General features: G+C 46.9%; 1 protein-coding gene across 7 annotated transcripts in view; it reads left to right on the forward strand.

Annotated features, from left to right (window-relative positions):
- Window positions 1–21,210, forward strand: part of LSAMP (limbic system associated membrane protein) — a 909,725-nt gene that overhangs the window by 742,260 nt on the left and 146,255 nt on the right. For all 7 annotated transcript variants that reach the window (XM_015875995.2, XM_015876028.2, XM_015876019.2 and 4 more), the window contains one exon: window positions 19,908–20,140. In XM_015875995.2, coding sequence (XP_015731481.1) covers window positions 19,908–20,140 — 233 coding nt within the window. The remainder of the gene's footprint in view (window positions 1–19,907; window positions 20,141–21,210) is intronic.

Genomic DNA, 21,210 nt, shown 5'->3' on the forward strand with positions numbered 1-21,210 from the left:
CATATGTTATCCATCACATTACAGAGTTCGACCACATGTCCCTCCTGCAGCCAGGGGAAAGTGTCTGCCCAGCTCTCATCTCTACTAACTTGCCCCTATGCAAAAGGTTTTGTAGGCATTGCTCAGGTGCAAGGGTAGGTGGCAGTGACTGGAGCGATGAGGAAGCAGCTTACAGAAATCAGCTGGAAGAGGGGACAGTATGGAGGACATTAGGGAGAGAGGAGGAGTTCAGGTTTGTGAATGGAAAAGAAGAGAATAAAAGGAGAGTGATGACTTGAGGGAAGAAATAACAGCTATGTTTTGAAGGAGATGTAAAATCAACATTCTTGCCTCTCTCAGCTATTAAAGACCTATTTGATTTTGTTTTAAACCCCAGATTGTTATCCCAAGAGTCAGGTCTAAATTCAGAGTGGGTAATTGCAGCCTGACCTACTTGTAAGACCCATTCTGGTGGCAGTAGGGTCTCACTTTCTGAACCTAACTGTGCTGTACTGTTGTTGTGATCTAACCCAGAAGTGGCTTCATCTCAGTGCTAAAGGAAATGACTGTGACATGGGTATCTCCAGACTCATCCCAGTTCCTTCCCAGGAATATTCCCCCATGTGTTAGAGATTCCTCCACCATTTGGGAACAACATGTACCTTCAGAGGTGCACAGAAAGTCCTTGGTGGAGTAAACGTGTGTGCCTGGGAATCCCTACCCCATTTACAACAACTCCCTTGGTGAGTTTGGGTTGTGTCAGAGAAGTCATGCACCCCAGTAGAAGGGACCAGCTCTGCTTGGGCTGCGTGTTGTTCCTTTGCTCTCTTGGTGCTGATAGGTGGCAGACTTGTTTTGAGAGGCTTAGAGGGCTGATATGGTTGAATCCCCTACTGAGTCCTTCCACTTTCAGCTTTCAAACCACTGCTGTCACAGACAGAACTGCCAACATCCTCCTCGAAACTTCCTTGGGAAGGCAGCTTTGGTGGTCTCTTGTCCAACTTCCTGCTCAAAGCAGAGCTAACTCTGCTAACATTAGATCAGGTTACTCAGGCCCTTGCTGCATCAAATTTAGGATATCTCCCAGGATGGTGGTTCTTCAGCCTGCCTTGGCACCTTTCCAGTGCTGCAACACCCTCATTATGAAAATATATATATATTTTTCCGACCAAACATTTTAAGAGTTCAGAATTGCTCCAGTTGTACCCTCAGAAGTGCTGATGGGAGGGAAATAATTGTTTACTTTGGCCCGCTGTTTACACTCTCATTACTGCAGCCAACTATGCATTTAGCCTTCCTTGCTGCAAGGGCATGCTGGAGAACGATCTTCAGTTGTTAATAACAGGGACTCACTGTTCTTTCTCTGCAGGGCCAGTTAGTCTTCATTCTGTAGTGTTGCACGGTGTCATTTCAGCAGATGAAAGTCTTTGCACTTGTCCTTGTTGAACTTTATGAAGCTCCTGTAATCCAGTTTGTCCAGGCCCTCAGAATAGAAGCCCCACCCTCCAGGGAGCCCCAAACTTCCCTGTGTTTGGTTTAGTTCCTGAAGATGGTGGAGATTTGGTGTTGGGCTCAATGATCCTTGGAGATCCCTTCCGACTCATGACGTTCTATGATTCTATGGTCATCCAGGTTGCTAATGATTAGGTGCACCAGTCTGTCTGATCTTTTGTGCAGAGAACTTAGTAATTCTACTGTTAGCATGAGTTGGAGTGCAGGAAGTTGGAGGCCTCCAGCCTCTGAGGTACAAAAACAGCTTAAGATACCTTCTGCCTTGAAGGGAATGCAGGTTAAATAGACAAGGCAGAGAAAGGGCATGAAAAAAAAAATGAGACCAAGGGATGTTTTGGCTTGCTTGAATTGACATTTCAGGCAGCTTCATTGCTGAGAGTATTTGCTGAGCATTAGGACAGCGTGATAAACACAGGCTGCCCGGCTGCCTGGCTCACTGTGCTCAAGTGTCATGGTATTACTGAGCCTGCAAACAAGCCAGGGAGCTTTCTTTTCTTCCCCATCCCACCTAGCTTTGAACTCTGAACTTGCTCCATGGAAATGTTAAATGCCCGCAAGCCAGCTCCATGGAGCAGCAGTGTGTGTCAGTGCTGTGGGGCTGGGGGCTGCCCTAAAGGGAGGCAAGACCCCATCCCCAGGTGCTTCTATCCACACTCACTAGCCCTGCTCAGCAAGCCCAGGGCTTCATCTGTTGGAGAGATTAAGGAAGCAGTTAAATCTGCTAATGCAATAATAGTAATTAATAACAATAATGGGTGCTTTTAATGTATTTTGTCATGATTTACTAGGCAAAGGAGTGCGGTAGGAGAGCAGAGCACTTTGCAGTGAGAATAAAAAGGCAAGGTGACTGGGCCCTAAATTGCACATCTGGGCGTGATTTGGAGAGGCAATTTATTGAGACCATAAATGACGGCTTTTTCAAGCAGCTTGTTTTGGTGCCTGTGATGAAGAGCACAACTCCTGATTTAGGGCCCTGCTCTGCGGTCTTGGCTCACAGTATAGGGCTCCAGGAGCATCCCTCGTGGCAGAGGAGCCCACTCATTGATGGTGCCCTCTTTTCCCAGGCACTCTGGTTGCAGAGTGGTTTGCAACAGCCCTGGCTCTTGCTGTCAGTCTATCAGAAGCAATTCCATCTGCCCCTAGAAATGAGCTCTGTGAAATGCAAAAGGCTGTGGAGAATCACATCCTCCCAGCACAACCTTAACGCTTCCATTGATCTCAGTGATTTTGTGTCAGCGTTGTGGCAGGAGTTGGCCTCCACGCTGTAGAGCCTTACCTGGGCAAGTGGGTACTTTTCAGTGGGTTTTATTAGTATTACTATGATAGGGCCTGCAGCACATAGATAGCTTGCCAGGATGCAGCATGCCCTTCCCTGAGGCCAGGTAGTGGCCAGACGCAGAGGCCTGGGGCTTGTGCAGCCTCCCCTGGGACAATCTGCTCCTCAAATAAGCTGAAGGACAGAGCAAATTAAAGCAAACAAGCCAGAGAAAAAGCAATCCTTAAAAGCCCTGGGCTCATCTTGGCGGTCATCCCTGCCTTGGTGTGCAAGGAGACCACAGACGCTCGACGTAGAGGGGGATGGGGAGGCTTGCCAGCAACTCTGCAGAGCGTGGGCGCTCATTAGAGCTCATCAAGAGCCTTTTAATGAACTTCCAAACTAGCAGGGGTCAGATGTAATGGTAGGTGATGTGTGAATGAGAAGGAAGCCAGGAAGAGTAAGAAGCAGCAGTGAGGGGGCTGTGCTTGCACACTGCTGGGAGAAGGATGCCATTGGAAAGCTGCAGCGAAGGCAGCAAGCATCCTCCCTGCGCTGTCAGCCTCTTGCAAAGCAACAGGCAGCTGGGAAGAAGCAGCAGGGGCTGGTGCTGAGCAGAGTCTCCATGCAGATGCCAAGCATCCCACTGGGAATTTTAATTCCTTGAGGCCAGGGGACCTGTCTGTGGGCTCACTTGGGAGCCTCCTCTGCCCAAGCAGGGCTATACCTGCAGATGGCTGACACCCTGGAACATTGCAGTGGCAGCTCTGTGGGCGTCGTGCACTCATCTCTGTGCGGGTTTTTGCTGATGGGGATGATATATGCATACAAAGTATTTTGTTATTGTTATTATTACCCAAAGTTATGGATCAGCTTGAGAAACTCAAATGCAGTAAATCACTGGGACTGGGGTAGCATTAGTCTCAGGGCTCTGAAGTAAATAATGCATGAAATATACTGACAGCAGTGTCTGACAGATCCTTATAAACTGCATCTCTCTAACGAGCGCAGAGCTGCTAATAGCAGGGCTGGATTCGGGAAGAAAACATGGAAACCTTGCAGCTTTCAGACGAGATGATGCAGATCAGCAACTGCCACTCCCGCAGCCAGGAGGACCTGGCTGTAGAGAAGGGATGATGGCATAGGGCTCTGGTAGCAGACTGCTGTCCCTCCTCCCTCCCCACGTGTCTCCAGCTTGCCCTGCCTTCACCTCAGTGCACAGGGAGGGGAAATGCTGCAGGCATGCTAACTGCTGTTATTATTTTTTTTAATAATCAAAAGACATCCTGGGAATTACAGGTTTATGAGCTCTCTTTCAATCCTAGACAAACTGATTGTGGAGCTAATTAAAGACAGACAGGTACAAGAGCTGGATAAGTATAACACGACAGGATCAGTTCAGTGCGGCTTCTAGAAGGTAAAACTGGGCCTTTTTGAGCCACGAGTTTTTATTATTTTTTTAAGTTCAATAAAGTAAGAGATAAAGGTGATCCCCAGCAGACATAACGTGCTTTGATTTTCACAAAGCCTTTGATAAGGCCTTTCACATGAAATTATGAAGGGAAATAAATAGCCACGGGAGAAGGGGCAAGGTCTTGGCATGGTTTAAAAACTGTTTGAGTGCTAGGAAGCAAAGAGCAGTTGTTCCTTCCATGGAGAAAAGCTACCAGTTGGAGCCAGCTGGTTACATGGAGGGCTTCTGTCTGCTTGCATCTGTGCGCGGTGTTTTAGTGATGACCCAGACCAATGTTAGGGTGTCACAAGGCTCACCAGCATCATGGGATGGCGGTGGGCTGCAGCACAGAGCAGTAATGCAGGCTGCAAAAACAGCCTCCACTTCAGCTGCACGGTGATGAGCTGAGCTTGCGGGCTCCTCAGGGGGAAGAGATTGGGAGTCATGGTGAGTAACTCGATAAAAGCTTCTTCAGTGGGTAGTGTCGCTTCCAAAAGCAGAGAGGATGCTTGGTTGCCTTTAAGGGACAGGAAAACAATAGGGAATATGCTATAAAAAATGACATTATCTTGAACACTGGCTACACCCTCATTTAAGACAGCATGTAGAATTACCAGAGGGCCGTGAAGCATGCTTAGTAATCTTGTGAGATTTACCTACAAGGAGGCAGTTGGTTGGACCAAACGGGGCTCTTTTTTCTCTTTTTTCCCCCCTATTTTCCACTGTTAGCAATCTCACACAAACACACGAGCGCCATTTCCCCTTTGCATCTCTCCCTCCTCGTGCTTCATGACTTGCCCTCTGTCATCCCTGTGCATGCACTGCCTGTGCCTACTTCAGAGGGATGGTGAGCACCACGCGACAGCATGCTGAAGGCTTGTAATTGAGTTAGTTACACTAATGAAGGGTGCGGCGGAAACCGATCGGTCCCTCCTCCTCCTCTCCTCCTGTAACACTAGAACAAGAGGTCACTTGGAGATGCTAATAGCGGCTTAATTTAGACCACATGAAAGGAGACACTTTTTCGCACAGCAGGTAGTCAGTCTGTGAAATCCACACTGCCTCCGGAGGTCAGAAAGTCAAACGCTACAGAAGGATTTGTGAAGTTTCTGGGTCATTTTTTGCACTATAACAGCTATCATCACAGAGAATACAAGAGCACCCCCGGGCAAGAGGGGACCCCGTGCTCAGTGCACGGAGTAGCAGTCAGCACTGCCCTAGCGGCTTTAACCTTCATGCCCAAATGAAGCTGGAGTTGGTCTGGTTAGAGATCATAGAGTCAAAGAACCATGTCATGGCTTGGGTTGAAAAGGACCACAATGATCAAGTTCCAACCCCCTGCTGTGTGCAGGGTCACCAACCAGCAGACCAGGCTGCCCAGAGCCACATCCAGCCTGGCCTTGAATGCCTCCAGGGATGGGGCATCCACAGCCTCCTTGGGCAACCTGTTCCAGTGCGTCACCACTCTCTGTGTGAAAAACTTCCTCCTAATATCTAACCTAAACCTCCCTGTTTCAGTCTTGTCCCCTTGTCCTATCACTATCCACCCTTGTAAACAGCCGTTCCCCCTCCTGTTTATATGCTCCCTTCAAGGAGATCTTCCCCATAGTGTATAAATACCTGGGATTGCCCAAACCCAAGTGCAGCACTTTGCACAAATGTCATGCTTTCATTTTTCTTCTGCTTCAGCTCTAACCCAACTGTCCAGTTAGCATTCCCCTCCCCTTGGTGTCATGCATCCTGACTAGAAGCAGTGCAGCCAGCAGGAGCAGAGAGGTGATGGCCCCTCTGTACTCAGCACTGGTGAGGCTGCATCTTGAGTACTGTGTTCAGTTTTGAACCCCTCACTGCAAGAAAAACATTGAGGCCCTGGAGTGTGTCCAGAGAACGTTGGTTGGTGGAGCTGGTGAGGTGTAGAGGTGGCACTGAGGGATGTGGTTAGTTTGCATGGCAGGGATAGGTCAGTGGTCGGACCTGATTTTAGTGGTCTTTTCCAACCTTAGTGGGTCTGTGATTCTATGAGGGCTCTGTTTCAAGATGTAAATGAGCCTTTTGTGCTGATGTTAAAAAAGGGAAGGGGAGGACAGTAAGACTGCAGCTGCCTTTGTCCTGGCCAAATCAGTCCATGATCCATAGTATTCTGGGTGATCTTGAGGTCTCCTGAACATGGTGTCTGTGGAGGCCCTGGAACAGGCTGCCCAGGGAGGTTGTGGATGCCCCATCCAGGTTGGACGGGGCCCTGGGCAACCTGATCTAGTAAATGTGTATGTTTGGTGGCCCTGCCAGGCAGGGGGGTTGGAACTACATGATCCTTGAGGTCCCTTCCAACCCGGGTCATTCTGTGATTCTGTGTGACTGGCAGCTTTGCCACTCTCCCAGTCATTTGCCTGCATTGCCTGCAGCACCATGAGCTGCTTAGCAGGACTGACTGTGTGTGGGTGTTGGTGGATTCTCCCTGTGGGCACCACAGGCCATAGATTGTGGTAGTGCTGAAAAGCTGTAAACATCTGAAGGTATTTATATTTATCAGCAAGAACAAAGCGTAAAGGAACAGGGAAAAATATTTGCAGAGCAGTCTTTGTCTCTAGATCCATGTTTGACTGACCTGGAGTCCTAGGAAAGCCATTAGCCCCTAGAGGTTTGGACTCAATCTGTTGTTAGTATTTTTCTTCCTCTTGGTAAATCCAGCTCAAATCCTTTTGTCACTCTGCACTCATTTTGACAACAGGGGCTGCCTCGTAGCGGTGCAGAGGGCTTTACAGGGGATGGAGCCAGGACACCAGTGCTTCTAGTGTTGTCCTTCGACTCCTTGCTGTAAGAAGTGGGCCGTTGGGTGTGTTCCCTTGTAGATAGCTGCTGAAAGATCTCAGTTTGTATACACTAAAAGTGATCATAATTCACTCGAGGCTTCAGAAGCTCTACAGGCAGCTCTCCTTCTGGCGGTATCACGGCAGCTCTTCAGCTATCCTGCTTGCCTTTTGCTTCCCGCTGTTGTTGCCGCCTTGATAGCTGCCTGTGTTTTAATATGTCAGCCTGTTGGATTTTTTTTTTTCCTTCTCTTGTTTCCTGTGTTCCTCTAACAAGCAGCTTGCAACAGAACAAACAAGCAATGCAGGAGTGCTCTAGGCAAAAGGGGTGTTTGGTGTTTGATTTGAATACATACATATTTTTCTTGGTTAAAACTTGTGATATTCATCAAACACATCCAGGAAGGTTGTGAATAAGACCTCTCTCTTTCTTCCTTTCTGACACACGCTCCCCATCTCAGACAAATCTTGTGCACCTTCTCATTCTCACTCTTGCTGGCTGCTTTCTCTGCAGAGCGCAGTCTCTCTCACATCCGCGCATGTTTGTGAGGTCTCATCCTGGCATATACAAAGCTGCCTTCTTGTCTCAGCACATCCTGTGCACGCTGCAGACAACACATGTACCCATGCACAGCTGCTTGTGCACCCACAGGGGCTCTATCACCAAGAAGAGAATTGCTTCCAAATTATGTGGCTGAGTATGGCTGTGGTAGAGAGAGGGGGTGAAGAGGTGAGGCAGGGCTGGAAACTGTGTCATCTTTTCACCTTTCTGCACAGATAACATGGAGGGGAGAGCGTGGCCCTGTCCCTCTGTCATTCACTTGCATCCCCTCCCATACAATCTTGTACCACTCCCCCCAAAACTTTCTCAGCTGCCCTTGCTGATGGCTCCTTTCCTCTTGTTTCTGCCTGTCTGTCAGGCCTTGATCACATCGCTGTCAGGGCTGCAGTGACAGCAGCTTTTTCTGACAGGTGGATATGGTTCTGTCACTCGCAGCAAAACTCTTCAGCACCCAGATCCCAGCTAAGGTAGCAGTGCTGGAAGGCACAGCTAAATGGTCAAATGTGATGATGACATCTCATGTTTCTGCATGCAGAAGGTGATGATCCTGCCAGGTCTGGCTGTGTGTTTCCAGGGTGCCCTGCTTTCAAAGGAAGCCTTGCAAGCTGCGCTTTGCCTTTATGAGGGTTAAGATTTGCTGTGGTTCTTAAAAGAAAAGAAGGACCTAGGCTTTTCTCTCATGTGTGCCTCTCCCCTCTCCTGTGGAGGGAGGCTCTGTATGGCCTTCTCCTTGCAAGAGGCAATGATGATGTTTTGGCTGCTGTGATGGATGCCGCTGGTGTGCTCCGGAGCAGGCTGATGGATGCCCTTCACCCAGGATGTGGCCACATGCATCCATAAAGGCTGAGGTGCTCAGTGCTTGCACAGCAGTGGAGAACTCTCAGGTTTTCCAATTATCATGGTGGCAGCTGGTAACCTTCCAGCAATGGGAGGCTGAAGCAATGCGTACCCATGGCTGCTGCAGTACTCAGATGGTGCTCAGGTTTGAACTAGCACAAGGCAGGCTGGGAACAAAGAGATTATCAACAGGGAATGTGAGGAAGAGGAAAGGTGTTTAGGCAGTTCCTACTTTCCATGTCTAATTTGGGAGCTATCTCTTCTATAGCTCCCCGTTCTGTGCCCAAATTCAAACTTTGCAGAAGCATAACTCATTAAGCATTAGTATACCGTAAGATAAAGACCTTGCTTGCGTAAGGCCATCAAGCAGCGATATTGACTCTCCAGGACATTTCTAAGGCTATTTATATCACAATAAAGCCATTTTATTAGCATCATCAATCAAGACAGACCGCATTTTGGCCTGGAAATGATTCTGCTTGAGTTTCCAGAAAGGAGAAGGGTAAGTAATTATGGGATGCATTATCCTCAATCTCATCTGAAATCCCCTAATTGAAACCACAGAGGAGTAGAGTTTATTGGTTATAAAATAGATGGTAGGGGCATTGTTAGTGCACCTATGATGAGTACAACCTTCCAGTTCACAAAGGGGTAGAGACTGGTTTTTCAGTGGGTAGCACAGAAGTTGCTTGTGCCCATGTCTGAATAAGGACCATATGCATTTACCTGCAGCTGGTCTGAGTTGGGGGCACTCGCTGCTTGCAACTCACTGTGCCCCCAGGGTGCTTCTCTGCATGCAGCTGAGCATTGGTAGTGGTCTCAGGAGCAGCCATGGTGCAGGTAAGGGAGTGCAGCTTCACATTGCCTGTGGGGGCCTCCGAGACTGAGTAATGGCAGGGCTTGAAAGCTGTTACAGATATTTGATAATTAATTGGCTGGGAAATCAGTTTATTTTAATGACTCTGGTTAAATAAAGTGGAGAGATAAAAGGACTCTAAGTTCCTGCGGTGCTAAACTACTTCCAGGGACAGAGACAGCCCATTACATGTCTGCTTTTATGCCAACGGGAGCTTTTAGTTCTTGCAAAGGCTCTCCTGAAAGGTGGCTGAAATTGTTATCTTCCCCAAATCCCAGCAGTTTGGGTTTGGAACAAGAAAGGCTGAAGAGTGCTTTATTACCCGGGATCTGCCAGGTGGAAGGGGACGGGCAGTAGAGCTGCTGCCGTAACCTCATGCTTCACCTCCAGCCTATACTTACCGCAGCGTGGCTCTACCGGTGGTTTATCACTGCTGTATACTGCTCTAGGGGGAGCAATGCATGTAGCTCGGTTAACCTCACTTGTCTTTCCTAGCACTGGCAGATCTCACACACACGAGATAGCATCAGGGGGAGGAGATGTGGAACAGCCCAGCATGAATAATACCTAGGCTGGGTGACCCCAAACTGCTTTTCCCCCATGAAGAGCTGCAGCAGCACAGCCAGCACAATCTCTGCAGAGTCAGACAGGGGTTGGTTTCAAGTCCCCCTCAGTCAGGTGTCTCTAATCTTTCAGTTGTTTTGGAGGTATCCTTGTTTAGCATGTGGATGTGTTCATTGAAGAAAAAGAGATGATTTGACTGGGATCTCAGCTTGAAGATTTCAGAGGGTCATGCTGGTGTGAGCTTTACATGGATCTATAAGATGTTTTGTGTGTGACTGTTCCAAGTGCGTGGAAGGACCTCAGCAGCAATGCTGAAGGAGAAACTGTAGGATCTGTTCCTTGCTACAGACTGTGCTTTGAATGTGAACTTTCATCTCGAGCCAGTGCATCTCGTCCTGAGGGTTGTGCAGCAAGCTGTGGATATATGAGCAGTGTTCCCAGCGCAGTCATATTTGTCAGAGTCTGCAAAGAGCCTGCAACACCATCTGTTTTAGTGAGCAGATAAGGGATTAAACTGCAGGAATCACGAGACCTATGCAATACATGGAGGGGGGGGCATGCCAGACGATCACAGTACAGCTTCTTTTTTTTTTCCCCAAAAAAACCTAAGAATAACTTTAACATTCTCGCTTCTAGGGTTTAATGTCAAAATTAACTACTGTTTCACTCCCGTCTCGCAAATCCCAAACAGCTCTCATTGCTGCCAGTACTGCTGCTTGCGCTGCTGCAGATTAAAATTCAGCACACATCCTCTACTAGAAAGAAATGCTGTTTTAAGAGAGCAAACCAAAAGAAAACCCTCGGATTGGTAGAAGTACAGCAGGACCTCGTGATTGCTGCCCTGCAGCTCTCAGAAGTGAGCAGTGTCCAAGGGTAATTTTGGTTTAAGTATCCCACAAGGTTGCGCAGTCCTGTTAAATGCCACACCAAGCACAGACGCTGGGGATGCAGACACCCACCGGGTGGGCACATCAACTCCCTTGTATGGTTGGTGAGAGTCTACCTCTAGCCAAGTGTAAATGCAGAGCAGGCTACAAGTCCTCATCTTTTAAACAATCTCTGGATCTGGAACCTCCTGCCAGCTGGAGCTGCTTTTAACTGAGCAGACTGAAGTGCTGTATTTAACGAATTCATTTAGAGGATGATGTGAGGAAGCAGGGCCGAGCCTCAAGTCATGTAAATCTAGGCATCCCCATTTACTTAGCGAGGCCTCATTGACCTTTGATTTACACCGTCTGAAGCTGCAGTTGGGCATCTCTCCATCCACTGCCAGACTTTGGGAAATCAGATAGCACAAGCAGTCTGCCAGAAGAATGGGCAGGATCAGGCATGGTCCACATGATCAGCCTGAGTGCCTGCCATGGCAGGAAGGAAGCAAGATGCTGGCAGCACAGGACAGAGCTCTGTGGGTAGGGGACTGGCTGTGCACAGGGGAGAGGCGTCATTGCACAGCCGGCTTCTGGGACAGGTGGCAGGAAGGACAACGGATCCAGGTGAGGTACCTCTGGATAAACCCTTCCAGTAGGATTCAGTGACTTTTTTTTTTTTGTTAGGAAGTGCAGAAAGGGTTTAAAGTTCAGTTTTCCTGCCGATTTGCGCAGCTTGTTTTGCCAGTTCTTGAAGACTTCAGGTCAGAAGGTTCAGCAACAGTCAGAGCTGAATGGTTAAGTCTGCGCTGCCACTGGTAGCTGGGCTGGAGTTCAGACTCCAAAGCTTGGAGCCAGTTGACCCAAGCCCGTTGCTTTCAAACCGTGGGCAGCATGAGTTTGTGCTTCAGCTGCTGCTTTCTGCTCTGAATTCGTGTCCCCAGGCAGTTCCCAATTAGAGAGAGTGAAAAACACGATCTCTCACAGTAGTGCTCAGATAAGTGTGCCCAAAGGTGGTGCCTGGGTTTGTGAAGGCTGTTTTGCAGCCGTCACTCCCCACCTCTCACAATCCCCACTGCATACCAAAAGACGTTGCCTATGAGGCAGGTCAGGTCTGCCAGGTTTCGTTGCAGGATGGCTGCGGGTGTTACTCCTTCCCCATTTCTCAGTGAGTCCTGCCTTCCTCCCACTCTGTTTCCGAACAGGAGATTTTAAGCAAACTCCTGGTTTTCATATTAACAAACGAAACTCTATCAAATGTGATTGACACTTCTTTTCCACTCTTCCCTCTCTACTCTGCTGTTTATTTATTTATAAACACATCCTCCTCTGCAAGGCGTACTGTATTGGAGGGTGAAGGCAAGCTCAGATCAAAGATTTTCAGAGCTCTCCCTTCCAGCCACTTCTCTTCTTCCCATCCCCTGCAAGCTTTTTTTTCTGGTGCCTCTGTTGGAAAGGCTCCTTTGGTGGGCTGAAGTGGTGCATTGGAAGAAGGCAGAATGCAAGCAAAGCTGCAAATAAAGGGACAAAAGTATTGCCAGGCACTGCCTAGCTTTAATGGCTTTGCCATGGTTTCCACTTAATGAAGCTGTTTGGCACACGGGATAAACAGAACACAAGTCTGAACCTTTCAGCGCTTTCTTCTGTGATTATAAAACATCTGTGAGACGTATTTTCAATAGCAGCTTGTATTCAACAGCAAGGTAAAGGGCTGCATTGGTAAAGAAGCTCATTCTGCCAAATGCTGTTTAGAAATGTTGGTGTTGTAGGCCTCTGGTAGGCCCCAGAGCAGGCTGGCAAATCTGATCTTAATCTCAGTGCTGAGCACTTTGAAGAGTCAGGGGTCAGTTGCGACTTTTAAGGGCTTGACAACTTGAAGTGCTTTGGGGAATATGACCTTATGCCAGTGGTTTTGGGTAATAACAAAACATTTAGTCTTTGTATCGGTAGTTCATTCAACTGGTGGTTGGTTGCCTAGGAATGCAGTTAATGAAAAGAAGACTGTAGCAGTATTAAATATCTGAGATGTTAAAGGCTTACTTGCTTTCCTTGGGGGACTCTGTGAGGCTAGCACTTGAAGGTGGTAAAAAAGTTCTTCAAGTTTGAATAGAGTTATTTCTCCTCTCTTTTTTGACTCAGTTCTCCTTTCTGGACCCCTGTGCACCATGCTAAATAATTCCTCTCTTCCCTTGGTGCTTTCAGCTTCCAAAGAGGTATAGCTTGTCAACATATCCCTTTTAAGTCCTCTCTTAGTCAAGTTATACATATTTAATGTTTTAAGCTTCCCTTAGATGCTGATCCCTTTCCAGTCTTTGATGGATTTTGTTGTTGCTTGCCTCTGAATTCCCTCCAATTTCCCCATATCACTCTGGTAACAAGGTAACCTGGGATTGACTGTACCGTCCAGGTGCGCTCCGTACTCATCCGAAGTTGGTTTTGGATGGAATTAAAAAAGAGAAGCAGCGGAATCTCTCAAAGGGAATCTGCTTCATGGCTTCCTCTCTCAAGGCATTATTTCACGATGGTATTTCAGGGCTGGCTTCAGATATGGAAATGAGAATGTGTGCCTTGCTCAGAAGCTGTTTTCTGCTTTCATGTAGAAGAGAGATAGAAAGGGGGAAGAAGGGTTAAGCTCCTCAAAGGCTGTGTCTACATTAGGCTTTTTTCTTTCTATTTCCTAATGTTGCTCGCATGGGTGTAGCTCAGTCCACAGTGGCATTGATGACAGAGCTGAAGCAGTCAGGGAAGCCAATGTTTCTCTACACATCATCTGTGCGATCTCTATAAGCCCCGACTCCACCAGCTGTGCAGCAGCAGTAGGAGCTTTGGATGGAAAAAGTCAGGTGAAAATAATAGCTGGAGTGTTGGCACATCAAGGAGACATCCCTCCTGGGGATGCAGCAGCAGGAGGGATCAGCCAGGATAGGCCCATCATTGCCCTCATTGCCCTAAGCCATCCTTCCTATTCAGCTGCTGTGGGCAGTGCTTGGAAGGGTGGATGAGAATTTGGGTGAGCCATCTCGGGTACTCATAGCCTCAGAGAAGATGGCAAAGTTTGATCTTATTTTCCCTAATATTGCTCCCGTTCCCATTGTGCTTTGCCTCTAAAAGGAATTTCAGTATTCTCCTTTCCCTTTTGGAGAAGGAACAGTATGAGATGAAAAAGATACTAAGGTCCTCAAAAGAGCACGATGTTGGATGCCAGGTAGTGTACTCCTCAGGTGTTGGGAAGAACGGTTTCACATAATACTGAGCATGGAATCACTTCCCAGTTTCATGTGACACTTAAAACTGATACAGTTACAGTCCTGTAGCAATTAAGGGTTAATCTATGAAATTCTCAGCAACAAATTAGCTCAAAATGAGGATGGTAATAAGTTAAAAATAAAAATAAAAATAAAGAGAGAGAAAAAAATGGAGCAAGGGGTTGATAAATGCCTGGGGATAAAAGAGGTAGAGTACAAACTTAGAATGCAAACTGTCATTCAGACAGGAGGCCAACTTATATTTGCTTAAGTCTAGATTATCAGGCTTTTATGGCTGGAAAGGATCATGAGATTTAGATGGTGATTTAGACCGTTCTTTTAGGAAGCGTTCCAGCTTTGTTTGAAATGTCGCTAATTACAGGAGGGTGAGCACTGGACTGTGTGTCTGGGTGCTCAGATCTTGCAATCCCCATTCACTTCTGCTGCTGTTCCCAGTTCCTTCCCCAGACATTCAGGTCTGGTCAACCCTTGCTCCATGATTCTATTTCCTTTTGCTTTCCCCTCTTTCAGAGATGGCCTTTTCTGTACTAATCTGTGGCATCATCTCATTCTCCAGTAGTTATGCTGGCTGCCTTGATGTTTCTCGACAGCTTTTGCCTCTCCCTCTATTTTCTCCCCCATGCCCCCCCCTGCAATGTAGCATTGCCTTTCTCCATCTGCCCAATTGTCTCTCTGCTTTTTATCTGGGTGCTGGAGCTCCAGGTGCTGTCATTCTCTGCGACAGCACAGAACGTTTCACATTGCCTCTGCGGCTGGATAATTACCAGATACTGAGTCACGTGGACTTCCCAGCCAAACCCTCCCTCCCCTTCTGTCAGAGAGGAGATCACATCTCAGAAATACATTTCCTTTTTTTTTAAATTATTATTATTTGTTTTTTTTTTTTTTTTTTAATTATTATTATTACTATTATTTTTAAGAAGAAAACCAAAGGAAAGTTTGGAAGTTGCTCTTCTGGAACTACCTAGTGGTGAGCACGTGAAAGTTACCAGCAAGGCAGTGGGGGCCCAGGCAGAAGGAATAGGCCATCTCCAATACTGAATTTTGTGAAGGAAGGTAAAGGGGATGATAGCCCATAGGGGCAACTTATTAGTTACTCCCAGGCCCATTCTTGGTGTATTCCCAAGGCAGAAAAAATCTATAACAGTACAGAGACCCTTGAGTTGCTGTTTAGTTTCAGGTCCTTCTACAGGTTCAGTGTAAAAGCCAATATCCAGTTCCCAGAAGAGACTAATTGTCTTTCAGTGAGCTTCAGTTCCTAAGCGACTGCAGGTGCTTTTTAAATGTCAGCTCATGTCCTGCTGATGGTAAAAGCACAGCATCCTTGGCGTAAGTGCAGCGAAACCCAAAGACAAATCCTTTGGCAATGTTCCCCATTGCCATCCTGTGTCATCTCTGCTATTCCCTGGTTTCCCCTTTTGACAGTGCAGAGGCTCCAGTGTTGCTACAAGAGGCTGCATATGAGCCTCTCATGGCCGGATGTTTCACTGAGGCTGTGTGATCAGTAGCTGATTAGCATCATCTAATCATGCTTCATTGTGATCAGAAACAGGTTTCTGGCTGAACTGAAAAGGGACGCCAACAAGTCCCAAAATGGAAAAGGAGGGAGCTCGTGGGCTTTCCTTATCAACCTCATCCTCCCATCTGATCCTGGTGCAAGACTCTGGTGGAAGCTCTAGGAGCATTATTTGGAGATTTGAAATGTACTGGGTCTAGCCAGGATGGAGTTAACTTTCCTCATAGCAGCTCGTACTGATATCATTAAAAGGTACCTCTGCTTGAATGGATGTGGACTAGAGCTGTTTATGCAGGTATACTGATCCCCAGAAGATGGGAAGAGCTATAAATCAAGCCAGTATAAGTTCTCTTGTTCTGGTATAGTTACATCCACCCCAGGAGAGTACTGGCATAACAATTACTGTAATTTTGCGTTTGATATTCTTTTTTTCTACACAGAAAACAGAAACCTGTGCTCTTAAGAAGTCATTTTAACATAAAGAAAACCCATGGGAAACCAGCTGTGTGTCTGCTAGTGAGAGCCCGTGCAGCTCTCATTTTTAGGCTGGAATATTTTTGGCGAAATCCCTTGGATTTCATTTTCCATCCGTATCGAATGGACTGAGAGATGAGGATGCTCACAGCACATGAGCAGTTCTGCACTGGTAGTCATATTCGCTGGTTGCAATCCTTTTTGCTTTCATTAAAAACAGTTGATGTTAGAGAGAGCGAGATAGGAACGTTTCTGTACAAGGCACTGGGGAGACCTCATCTAGAAAGTTGGGTACGAATTCTGATCACGGCAGAGGAGTTCAGACTGAAGCAGGTGCGGAGAAGGGCTACTGGGATGTTTAGGGCAATGGAGAGTCTATCATACAAGAAGAAACTAGAAGAGTCTGGCTTGTTGAGCCCAGCAAAATGAAGGCTGAGAGGGAATATGATTGCTCTCAGTGAACACGCTGGAAGATAAGCACCCAGGAGAGAGAAAAGTTATTTAAGCTAAAGGATGGTGTTGGCATGAGAGGGAATGGATATAATCCAGCCATGAATAAATCTAGACTTAAAATTAGAAGGGGGAAAAAAAAAAAAAAAAAAAAAGGTTTCTAATCAGCGGAACAGAAAGACTTTGGGCTGCCTGCCATACCAAGCATTGGGGAGGGCACTCATACAGTTCAGATGGAGAGAGAGCAGTGGTGCAGGGACCAGAATTGTTACCTGAGTGGTGAGGTACCTCAAGAGCTGCAAAAAGGTGTGCTGGCCGAGGTCACAGCACAATATAGCCAAAACATAACACAGGCTCAACAGATGATGGCATCTCCAGTTGTTGTGCACAGCTTAGGGTACCCTTGCCCAAGGGCAGATGTGAAAGTCCATATCTGTGCCGGGCCAGGTCCACATTAGGCCATGACATCCTGAGGCAAAAGGAGGCCATGTTCCTCAGCAGGCCCTATAGGCCAGAGTCCAGGTTACCACAATGTGGCAGGTTACACACCTGAACTGCTGCACAGGGGCCGACTAGCAAAGGAACGACCAAAGGATTAATAGAGAAACAGCGATTAATGAGGAGTAGGGAAATGGAGATGTGGAGCTGTTGCTGGAATGTGTTTCAGAACAAGAGGGTAGAAAATACAGTCCAAAACCATATTGTGTATTTTCCCCCCCAGTGAGGAAGGGGAAGAATTTGTTCAGGAAGTACAGGATTCTTTGCATCAGGAAGAATTTGTTCGTGGAGAAGTTTGTTTGGCATTGGATGGGGATGAGCAGGGAGGTGGCAGCATTCCCTGTGTGGAGGTTTCTAAGAGATGTGTGGACATGGCAGTGGTAGTTGTAGGTGAATGCTTGGACTTGTTTATCTTGAGAGTCTTTTCCAAACTTGGTGATTCTAAGTTGGAAATTACCACATAAACAATTATCCCAAGGTCAAGGGGACCCAATACATAATTGGTAATGCTGTAAAAGCCCTGACAGGTTAAAATAATCATTTAAACAGCTGCTTCATCAGATTTTACAGGAATTCTTTCTTGCTTCATCATCAATGTAGGTTCTCAGTACCACCCACCCTCCTAAACACAGCATTGAACTTAACCTGGAGGGACATCTGTGAATGCAATAAAAAGCCCTGCTCCATCTCTGTAGCCCAGGGCCATAGTTATTTAGCAGCTTTCTCCAGGGTAGAACAGAAAAAGCTTTGGAGAGCCTTGGCTCTTGTACCTCCTTATCCCAGACAGCATCATAAGTGCAGCTCCTAGTCCGCAGTGATGATCTGCCTCAGTCCTGGACACAGGCCACCACAGAATGCTCTCAGTGTCCCTTGATTGTGACGTTGCAGGCCCTTGCTGCAGAACGATTGCTTGGTTCTAGATGTAGACCTCCAAACAGAAGGCTTTTAGCTGATGACTATTAGCGTTTCTCCTAGCAGTGCTGCAGCGTGGAGCTGGTCCTGGCTGTGCAAATAAATGTCTGCACTCAGGAGCAAATGAGCACATCTCCTCTGGAGAAAATGAGCCAAGGTAACATTTTCATTGTGTCATGTGTTTATTTTGTCCTGTAGTACATTTGAGGTGACAGTTATGGCTGAAGATCCCAAAGCACTTTCCTGTGGTGAAGGCTTTTCTACTACTTTTCTCTTTCCTACTGTGAAAATGGCCCAAGACCATTGTCAGTATTTTGGAAGTGGTGACTGTGAGATGTGTGTGAGGATGGCCAGGTGCCTTTCTCCAGTTCCAGTTTGCAATTGTCCACCCCTGGATGGCTTTTACATGATTGTTAGGCACTGAGTGAGGAATGGAAAGATATCAGTAGCAGCTAGAAATGGTGCAGTAGCTAAAAACCATGAAGGAGCCAAATTATATTGTATTGTTTGTTTTACTTTATTTTTAGTTGGGTTTTTTTGTTTGTTGTTGTTTTAATAAGACAGTAAAGAGACTAAAGAGGCACAGCAGCAAGTTTTCTTTTCCTTCTGTGTGTATGGATTGAATTGGTGCTAAGATCAATAGCTCCTGAGTCCCTGTAGTGATTGTCCGAGGCATGACCATCACCGCTCACTGCCCCTCTCAGTAGCTACATCAGCAGATGTCATGAAATTAAACCCAAAACCACAAGGAAAAGCTAAATGGATGGATCACAAATAGTTTATTAGCACTCACTAGCACTGATGGTAATGCTTTCAATAAGCCTAATGAAAAGTGTTTGACTATCTCAGTGAACTTGCTTATTGATTATTAGTGAACGATAAGAGCCATTTGATATCTTGCAGATGCCTTGCTCCCATTGCCTTGCAGTTAAAATGTCAGTTAACATGCCATTTAATATTCTATTAGTATTGAATTAGCACTTATTACGCTGTGAAAATCATCACCATAAATCCTTATTAAAGCATGATCCATAAGGCTGGGTGGCATCTCTGGCAGAGAAGGAGGGTGTATGTGTGCAGACGGACATGCTGGGAGAGCTGGGTGTACATTTGGAGCATGCCTAGGCTTGGAATTTCCACACCCCCGGGTAACCCAGAACAACCCAGAGAGCATCCACTAAGCAGGGGAGTGGGAAGTGCAGGCTGTGCGGTGGGGTCACGTCACACAGGACACAGCTGTGGCATGGCCTGAATGAAATGAATTCAAGCAGAAGAACATGGAAAATGTCTGACCCGTGCTAAGAGGTTGTGTGAAAGCCTACTAGCCTACTGTCAAATATTTGTCTTATCTCAAAGCGATAATCTTTATCCTCTCTCTTTTCTCTCTCAAAGGCAACACATGCCTGAATAATGCCAGGGAGAGGTGCTAGGTTATTTGGATGCCAAGAGGCTGTGAGCAGAGCTCTGAGCAATGGAAGAGTGAAAGCTCTTAAGACTGTGCTGCTCTATCCTACAGGCTGCTGATGGACAGACCCTCTCAGCCTGTGTGAGCTTGGCCCTGGTGGGTTCAGCTGCCAGGAGAGAGAGGCATTCAGTTCCCAAATCTTCTTCAGCTGTGAGCTGAATACCACAACTTCCTCCCCTTGTGCTGCTGGAACTGGGGGCTGGAGAAGCTGTGTTGCTAAAGCTGGAGCCCTGAGCCTTTGCCCTCTAGACAGGCAGGAGGCTGGGAATGCAACTTCTCTGTGTGCTTAACCTAAAGGTGAGGGGTGAGCATGAGAAGGGCTCCTTCTGGCCTTTCTTACTGGCAGTTAGAAGAGATCTGGTGACCAGGATCTCTTATGGCCTTCGAAAGTCATATCTTGTGCATGTGTAGGCCATAGAAAACAGGAGGTGAGACCAGGAGCTCTGACCACCCCAAATCCCAAATGTCTATGAAACCCTTCAAAAAATCCCTGTGAAAGAAACAGGCTGTGGACCATGATGTTGAGGTGCTGCTATACTGGCAGGACTGTACTAAATAGTGCTTGAGCAATGTAGTAAAGGGAAGGGACAAAATGGAGATGTTTGTTAATCTCTCACCTTTCTCACCCTCTTCAGGTGTTATGTAGAAGACAGAAGCTCCAAGGTGGCCTGGTTAAACCGTTCTGGCATCATTTTTGCTGGAGAGGACAAGTGGTCCCTGGACCCTCGAGTAGAGCTGGAGAAGAGAAACCCCCTGGAGTACAGCCTGCGGATCCAGAAAGTGGATGTCTATGATGAGGGGTCCTATACATGTTCAGTGCAGACACAGCATCACCCCAAGACTTCCCAGGTTTACTTGATTGTGCAAGGTAAGCAACATGCCTGAGAAGAGAGCAAAGAGAGAAATAGATGGTGGGTGGAAGGATCTGTGTCCTTCTAAGGGAAACCACAGAGCCAGTAGACTGTGGACCTTGCAATGGCAGCCAGGAGTCAGCAATTCCTTTAGTTTACAGCAAGAGCTAGCAGGACTGTCCCCTTCCTCTGTGGCATGGCATGGCTTTGCTCTGACATCAGTCTGTCCTTTCCAAAGCAGTGACAGAGCAGGGAACATCAGTGATGCCCTGGTGTATTCAAGATACAAACCCGGCTCTTGGCTCTGGTCATTCTGGCTCTGAGGGGAAAGCATTTGTTTGTGATGCCACTTGTTAGGATGAAGTGTTTACCTTGTGTCTTTCCTGATAGTTCTCTTGTTTCTTCACCATCTCTTTCTTCAGATTTTCTTTCTTTTTTTCTTACATCAGCAAGAGTGTTGTGCTTTTTGGCCTTCTGTTGTCAGCCTCTTGCAAGGCTGGGGAATTAATTTTCCTGGATGTTTTTCTGTGCAGGGTCACTGGTTTGCAGGGTGCGCTGTCTCTAGGCATGTGTGAAACCTGGTACCTGTGGCAGCAGCCGCCTACCTTATGTTACACACTCCATTTTTAGCTGCCCTCCTCCTGCGTATGTTACAGGGAACTGAAAACTTGGCAATCTGAAGCAGCATTGCCCTGCCTGCCTGCCTGTGTGCTTGGTATAATAGAGAGTAAACACATCAAGGAGGTCGCCAATTACTGGTAAGGGCACTATGGAGTTTGCCTGATCCATCCTGCCTAGACCAGAATAGCAAACAAAACAGTTTTTTTCTTCAAATCTTCCCACAGTTCAGTCTATCTGCATATTTATCTAAAATATTTATAGATGAGCTTAAATAGATAGGTACGTATGGCTGTGCTTAATATGTACTGTAGAAACATTCAGCTTCTTTGTTATCAGTCAGACAGGAGTTTGTTGTCTCTTTGGATTTGTCTAGCAACCAAAACTGCTCCGAATTTTATTTCTTGCAGCTAATATTTGGATCATTCTGTGTATAAATGCATGTACAAATGGGCTTTCCTTTTGCTGC

The sequence above is a fragment of the Coturnix japonica genome, chromosome 1 (genome assembly GCF_001577835.2).
Source record: "Coturnix japonica isolate 7356 chromosome 1, Coturnix japonica 2.1, whole genome shotgun sequence".
NCBI lineage: Eukaryota > Metazoa > Chordata > Aves > Galliformes > Phasianidae > Coturnix > Coturnix japonica.